Raw genomic sequence first — 8,216 nt, forward strand, 5'->3', positions numbered from 1 at the left:
TGGGAGGATTTTATCCTATGTGAATTATACAGCTTATTGGAACTCACAATGCTTTCTCTTATATTCCTATTGTTATTCAATAGGACTCGGGAATCAATGTATCGATTGGTCAAGAGAAAGAAATGTCTCCAGTAAAGCTTGAAATAGCAGAACAGTCCCAAAAGGAGACAGAAGTGGAGCTGAGTGAAGGTACAATATCTTAGACACAATCTTTTATTCTCTCGTACACATCCTTTGGCATTTACCACTGGTCAGTATTGTCACAAAGTGCAAATGGCGTTCAGTGGAAATGAAATATGTTCTATGTACTTAATATAGGGACATCCCCAGCATAGGTAGTTGTCCAGTGATCTTATACATGTGTATATGTAAAGTACTATATGTTTTACTGGGCAGCTTGATAGTCTTGTCTGACTGGAGCAATATGGCTGGATAGAGGCTTTGGAATTAAGAAACTTGTCCTGCTTGGGACATAGGGATTTTGGCCACAAGGAAGGTAGCCCAAGATCAAGTTTTATATTTGTAACCACATCTGTGCATGTTCAAGGCTATATCAATATACAATACCTATATATGTGTCTGCCTGCAGGCCTACCCCATCTTTGGGGACACCAACATTCAGTGAGGTCATATGATTTTGTTTGAATTTTTCAGATGCTCCTGAAAGTGTTTCTGATGTTCCTTCTGCAACTGAAAGTGAAGAGATTCCCTCAAATGCCAATGAGGAAGATGAAAAGTCGCCTCCTGCTCTTATTGAGAGGCCTCTTGATGTTCCTTCTGATGTTCCCTCTGATGTTCCTCCTGATGTTCCTTCTGATGTTCCTTCTGATGGTCCCTCTGCTGTAAGTACAACACATTGATCCTTCTAAGAAGTCCATTCGCTCAAATAGAAAATATTTATTTTGTTTGTAACAAATGTTATCCCATTGTTTCACTTATTATACCCCACGTCTTATAGTTTCCATCTTGATTCTACTGATTTGCTTTTTATTCACATTGGTTTTATTATATTTTGTTGAAGGGATATTTATCTGGAACAGTGTAATTATTAGGCCGGGATCACAATTTTCACTAAATTAATGACTGATATTATGGTTTATATTTCTAGGAGGCTGAATTTAGACCTGAAGATAGTAGTGCCGTCCCTCAAGCAGCAGACAGTGAAAAGCCCGTAGAGGAACGTTCATGTGTGGAACACGATAATGAAGAAAATGTGGAGATAAAAGCTGAGAAGTCTTCAGGTAGAATATCTGAGGGGTGACAGTCTGGCCTTGGGGGTACAATATACAAATTTTCATTCCTGATCCAACAATGTTTCTGAGTCCTGATTGCTTTATCTTGAATTCTGCAGCTGATCCAAACCCACCAAACAGGCCTCTAAGTGTCCCTGATAGACTTGCAGCCAGTGGTCCTATAGTGACATCTCAGGGGCAGAAAGAACATGAGGCAGAATGTGAAGAAATATCAAAAGGAATTCTCCAAAGTGTTCCTGCTCCCAGCCCAAGTAGCTCATGGCAGCCTATAGACTGTACAAGGTATGGTACAAGCTGCTCCCGGCATAGTGTATATGTACATGACTGCAACAAACAAGATACAATAATAAATACGTATTCTCTTTCAGTGATGAGCAGCCATCTCGCGTTTCTATTAGCCATTTCCAACTAAGTGCTGTGCTGGGCCAAGGAGGTTTTGGAAAAGTAAGTCACTTGCTCCATAATTAACATTCGGACTTTCATTCCCATTATGTGATCTAATTGACGGTAATTGTGTTTTTCTAGGTGTATCTGGGAAAATACAAAGCAACAGGCAAACTGTTTGCCATCAAGACCTTAAAAAAGCGAGAAATGACTTCCTCAATTAAATTGAACAGGTAAGTTACAGGCCAACAAACAGTCGCCTTTCCTTGTATGTTTTAATACAAATAAATAAAGTCCACACACTTGTATTAGTCCAACACAAAGGATAGAAAACGGCTGCACCGAGTCTATTAATCCAGTGTATAGAAGAGAAAGACACAAAGAGACTCTATAAATAGGGCTCACCGGAACTCTTTTTAGTATTTCTCCCCCAAACATATATAAATCTCAATTAAAGGTTAAGAAACACACATCAGACTAAATTCAGATATGCAGGGGGTTATTTATTAAAGTCCGAATGCCAAAAACACAAAAAATTTGTGGTTTTTTATTTTTACTATAAAATCCGTATTTGTAGTGGGAAAAAACAACTAGATTTTTTTTTGCGTTTATTATACCCTGGGGATGGAAAAGTCTGAATCTGAAAATCTGGGATCTTAGACCTGCCGAGGTTGCATATAAGTCAATGGAAGGTCCCAAAGATCTTGATCTGAACTGGGCTTTATGCAATAATCTAAAGATTTTGTGGTTTTCAGACAAAACTCAATACTTTGTACGATTCATTTTTTTTCACGATTTTTTCAGGAAAATGTGTTGATAAATAAGGGGGAAAACCCCATTGGTCGGAGTATTTTCCAGAAAATAATGAGATAAATACGGACTTTGATAAATGGGCCTCCCTGAGTAACATGTTCCCCCCAATACTATTGAGATCAATTCTATAGGTGCTGCTTGTTTCCCAACACCTTCTAAACTTTTGTTCCCCTGGGAGCCAAGAAGCAGCACCTCCTCTGGGACAACAGACACACTAACTGCCTATTGAATCTTTGGTGACCTTTGGTTACAATATGACATTTAGCAGTAATTTTCACTTTAACTTCAGCTTAGATTATTATCATTTGTCACACAGAGGGGACATAAGCCTCATCCCAACTGTATTGGTTCCAGCACAGTTTAATGTGCAGACATATTAATATTTGACTCTTATTTCCCAGTGCTCTGATGGAGAAGGAGATTCTTCTTTTGGCCAAACAAGAGCAACATCCGTTCCTCACTGGATTGTTTGCCTCGTTCCAAACAGAGCATCACGTTTGCCTCGCCATGGATTTAGCGGCTGGAGGCGATTTAACAAAAGTCATTGATCATCCGGAATTCAACTATAAAGCAGCAATGTAAGTAGAAGAGTGGATTGTATGGATGGGATTTCTGGGAGGGAACAAGGATGATTGCAGTGATTATTTACCAACTGATTTGGGAATCTTCTTTCTATTTCCAGATTTTACTCTTCGTGCATTGTTCTGGGCTTGGAATTCCTCCATGAACACAACGTCATTCATAGGTAAGCCTTAATGCAAGTAAAAGGGACATGTGATTTTAGCAGCAACAAGAGCCTGACCTTGTATAAGACACAAGTGTATAAGTCAAAGGGAACATGGGCAGACTTTCTCTCAGCCAGGTAGGGAGTGGCTATGCATTGCTTCTACTCCTAACTGTCATTTTCTCACTGGAGCGGCTCAGGGCAGTACATATGAGCAATTCTGTATGGGGCACACAACTGGAACCATTGGCATGCCATAGGAACGGACGCTTACTAATAGCACCATTAAACATCTTCTTTTTTTCACACAGAGATTTAAAGCTTGACAATGTCCTCTTGGATGCATCCGGATATATAAAAATCACAGACTTTGGCCTTTGCAAAAAAGGTAAGAATTGCTGCTTTGTTGCGTTGAATATCAGGGTTCAACTCGGTAACTAATGTGTCACCATCTTGCTCATCACAAAGACATGTATAGAACAGACACCTAACATAAACCTACTACTAACTACTAACATGAAATATTGTGTTTGTTATAGGAATGGGCGTTGGAGTCTTAACCACAAGCCCTGCTGGAACTCCTTATTATACTGCTCCAGAGATATTGAAACGGGAGCCCTATGGAAGAGCAGTAGACTGGTGGTCTGTAGGAGTGATGCTTTATTACATGGTGCTTCACAGGGTAAGTTTGATTTTATCCAGTCAACAGAAGTGAATATTTTTATGAGAAAAACTTTGACCTTAGTACAAGATTAGAATAGCAAGGGAAGCCCTGCAATAGGAAGGGACCATCTGTACATTGTTTTTATGCAAAGGGAACATAAAGAATGTTAGTCCATCTTTAATAACATTTCAATTTGAGTTACTCCATGAGTATAATATTAAGGCATAACATTTGATACCCGTATTTAAAAACGACTCAGTATTAATGAAAGATTGTCCTGCTTGGTGTTAAATCCAGTTCCTTGATCATATCAGAGGCCCCTGTCTGTGAGATCAGTAAGTTTAGAAGCAACTTGCTATATATTATTAGCCATTTTCTGGGACAGTGACATTAATCCCTGGTGGCTCAGAATTCCTGCTTTCCTAACAAATACGTCTCCACCTTTTGCAGTTCCCCTTTAACGGACTGAACATGGAGCATCTGTTTGAATTTATCAAGTATTCGAGGGCGATTTTTCCACCGAAAGTCCCTGCTGATTTCTCTTCCACAACAAAAGGAGTAAGTTTAAATCCTGTCATCATCATCATGTGATCGGCTTCTGTTTGGGGTTTCTTACTCAGAGATCATTCATTTCACTTGTGCTCTTTCTGTACAACGTATATTTGCTCTCACCTTCACCTGTACAATTCATTGTTGAGAGGGGGCCAGTCACAGGCACATCACATGCTAAACCATCTGCATATAATAGAAATATTACATATCAATGTTCATAAATAAGGCTTTATCAAATATATAGCGAGCTAAAGCTTTTAGTAACGGGCAGGGTTGGACTGGGGTACACCCAGAATAAGAAAGAAATTCCAAGATTCTGTTACTGGACTGAGAGTCTTGGCTCCATTGTGATGGTGCAACGTTTATTATAGATTGTAAGCTCTGCACAGTGCTGCGTTATAATTACAGGCACTTATAGAAGAACCAGATAATACTAATAAATCTGTGTTCAAAATAGTAGATTCCAGCCATATTATATTATAATATTTCAAAGCTTTTCTCCCCTATAGTTGGAGAAAAGACATCGCCTTCTGGAGGAGGGGTCTCAGGGGAACATACTGGGAAGGTGGAGCTACAGGATTGTCCCGCCTCCCACTGGATTGTGCTGTTTGAGTAACAACTATTTTATTCTTTTCCGCAGCTTTTGGCCAAATTTTCCTGAGAATCGCCTGGGATTTCAAACGGAGCTGAAGAAGTGAAGCAAAGCCCGTTGTTCTGTGTAGGTTTTATTAGTTGTGTATTAGGCATAGCGTGCTGTTATAATGAGTGGATATAGATTTATTCCAGACGTATTCTTGTCTAGTGACATTATCAAGGAACAAGGTGCCCATCCAATATATTTTGACCCCCCCAAAATCTCTATAGTTTTCTTTGTAAGGGAACAAATGAAATGGCTGAATCGTGACACAAGGTAGAAAGGTTCTCTGACTTTACTAAAGGTGCCCATAGACGCACAGATAATATCGTACAAAATGAATTTTTGTACGATATTCGTTGCATGTATGGTGGGAAAAAGTGCCGCCCGATATCGGCTGAAGAGTTGGATATCGGTCGGCTCGTCGATCGCCTGAACGGAAAATTTTGGTCGGGTGCCTTTGAAGGGACCCAAAGTAATACATTTGTTGGAGGGATCTCCTGGGATTGGCTTATCTAATACATAGTTGCTCAGTATAACGTCCCTTTGATTGTGACACATTATCTAAATTCTAAATAACATTTAGATATTCTAAGATATTCTTAGATATTCCATCTTTTTTTCTATTTCCCTAAATGTATCATTGTGTCAGTAAGAAGTGATATTGGCAATGGTTGTTCCTTTGTGTGAAGGATTTTAGGCCATAGTATAAATTGTAATCATCAGTTCTATTGTATTCATTTGATCCATCTCCTTTGCCACAGAAAATCAATTTTGATGGCCTCTTGAATAAAAAAGTGACACCACCAATCATCCCAGCTGTCCAAAGCTCAAGCGATAATGACACAAACCTAATGGTAACTCTGTATGGGCGTAAAGCAGTTATACCAGACTCCGTCAGTGAAGCCCTCCAGAACTTTGATTATTATGTTGGCTGAATGTGAGAAGAGACACTTGAATATTAAAGAAATGCCATCCGCCCCTCAACCAGGAATGAAGCAGCCGGCTAAAGGAAGCCTGGGTAAATATGGACGTTTGCTTTTGGGAACACTGATTGTAGAAACATCTTCAGGATTAATAATGTTCACCCATTACAGAAGGTGGAGGGTAACAGCTGGGGGATGTCCCATAGATCCCTTTGAATACTGGTCTTTAGGATAAAAGAGACTTGATAGGATGGTGATTTATAGTGAAGGTCACTATTTCTTCCCATTATCCTTTATCTCCCTTTATTCTCTCCTCTCTGTTATTCTTTCCCATTTTGCTACTTTCTTTTGTGCTTTTTATGTTAGAATCTTCTGCTTTCCTTCACCTATTATTATCGCATTAGTTCTCCGCTCTTGTTCTCCAGGCTGCCATATTTGTAAGAAACATTCAGAATGCATTATTTATTTATTTCTGTTTAATCTTAACAGCAAACCAGGGACAGCAACTCCCGCAACTGTGTATCCTATTTGCAATACGTCACAGAACGACTCTTCATATCGGTGACATGTCCATGGAACTCAACTCAAACTTCCACTGCAGCCCCAATTGGTGCTTCCTAACCATTAAAATGCTTTTACAATAAACTAACTGAACTACTCTTCCGACTTTGCTTGAATCTGTAACTGATACACAGGAGTTTGAGACTTGATGATTGTTCTCCCAGCGTGAGGCACCTTCTCTCCTTGCTGACATATTGCAGTAAGTGGAGGTAGCCTAAGACAGGAGAGTCTGCAATTCCTCCTGGTGGACACCCACACAAGGGTGTTTATTGGCCCAGGCACGGTGGCTCGTTGGCAGCACTGGAGTAGCCTGTACAGCCCAACACACTGTAGACCTACACTACAGGGGTAACACTAGGAGATTGGGTGGAGAGTGATAACAGAGCCTACCCCCCTTTCTCGATCACTGAATGGCACCAGATCCCTTACCGCGAGTAGCGCGAAAGGTCCAAGTGCGCACAGGTCACGCACCTGATGTCGAGTACTGAATGCGCTGCCGCATTCAGCTTTAGAGATAACACAACTAGCAGCGAGATCCACCGCTACTACAGTGGTGGCCATACTGGCCCTGTGGCTACGTCACTGGTCTGGTGACACCACATCTAAAAATAGACTAATTAATCTCAAGTACTCGGGAGATTCTCTATTTGGCCCTGTCTTAAAACAGATAATTACAGAGGTAACAGGAGGAAAGAGCATGTTTCTCCCTACGGGAAAAAAAGGGAGGTTAAACCATACAACTAGGTTCTCCAGCAAGAAACCATGGTCAACACAAATAGGAGCTATCGTTTCTTTCGATCCTCTTCATTCCGAAATACAAATTCAGACCAAGGGGCACGGAAAAGCAGACCACAATGGCAACCAGCTAGACAAGCCAAAACACCTGCCTCCCAAAAACCTATATCATCATGACTGTCTCCAGCAGGCCTCAGAGGCTCACGTGGGTGGCTGCTTCAGTCAATTTCAATCCCACTGGGAAACACGTCACAGTCCAGTGGGTTCTTCAAATAATAAAAGCCGGCTACAAAATTCCCTTCAAATCAATGCCTACAAAACGTTTTGTCCCATCAGTGTTCCGCCATCCAAACAAGAGGCTTTGAATCAAACAATTTCCAACATTTTGCAAGCAGGAGTCATTGTTCCAGTACCAGAGCCACACAAATTCTGAGGATTTTATTCCAATCTATTTTTGGTGACAAAAAAAGAGGGCTCCTTCAGACCGGTACTAAATCTAAAGTTCAAAATTCAAAATGGAGTCGCTTCTCTTTGCCATTGTCTTTATGGAACCCAACAACTATATGACCTCAGTCGACATGAAGGATGCTTACCTGCATGTACCTATACATCCGAAGTCACAGCCGTTCCTACGATTTGCAGTCCGGAATCAACATTTTCAATTCGTAGCCCTACCCTTCAGCCTCTGTACAGCCCCTCGAGTATTCACACAGGTCCTGGCACCGATAATGGCTAATCTACGTCAAGTGGGGATTCACATCCTACCTTACTTAGACGACTTGTTGCTAAAAGCTCATTCGGCAACACAAGCAACAACAGACACAGAGACCTGTTTACAAATTCTACAACAGCACGGTTGGCTGATAAACCAGCACAAAAGGTCCTTAACTCCTTCAAGAAGGATTCAATTCCTTGGACTAATATTTAATTCAAATCACCAGACAGTCCAGCTTACGGACGAGAAAATCCA

The 8,216-nt window shown here is 40.7% G+C and overlaps 1 protein-coding gene across 1 annotated transcript; it reads left to right on the plus strand.

The window, feature by feature from the left end:
* The first annotated feature begins 1,590 nt into the window (after positions 1–1,590).
* On the plus strand, positions 1,591–4,539 carry LOC121394332 (serine/threonine-protein kinase N1-like). The gene is made up of 7 exons (XM_041565132.1): positions 1,591–1,697; positions 1,779–1,870; positions 2,852–3,028; positions 3,133–3,195; positions 3,486–3,562; positions 3,714–3,856; positions 4,289–4,539. The coding sequence occupies exons 2-7, from the start codon at positions 1,845–1,847 to the stop codon at positions 4,427–4,429; spliced, it is 627 nt and encodes a 208-aa protein (XP_041421066.1). The 5' UTR covers positions 1,591–1,697; positions 1,779–1,844; the 3' UTR covers positions 4,430–4,539.
* The last annotated feature ends 3,677 nt before the right edge of the window (positions 4,540–8,216 follow it).

The sequence above is a fragment of the Xenopus laevis genome, chromosome 5S (assembly GCF_017654675.1).
Source record: "Xenopus laevis strain J_2021 chromosome 5S, Xenopus_laevis_v10.1, whole genome shotgun sequence".
Lineage (NCBI taxonomy): Eukaryota > Metazoa > Chordata > Amphibia > Anura > Pipidae > Xenopus > Xenopus laevis.

Excerpts from the sequence above, each read along its gene's own strand:
- LOC121394332 (XM_041565132.1), top strand. The coding sequence starts at position 1,845 with ATGACTTCCTCAATTAAATTGAACAG. Across the intron at positions 3,196-3,485 it reads GAACACAACGTCATTCATAG|AGATTTAAAGCTTGACAATG; the intron begins GTAAGCCTTAAT and ends TTTTTCACACAG. Across the intron at positions 3,857-4,288 it reads ATTACATGGTGCTTCACAGG|TTCCCCTTTAACGGACTGAA; the intron begins GTAAGTTTGATT and ends CACCTTTTGCAG.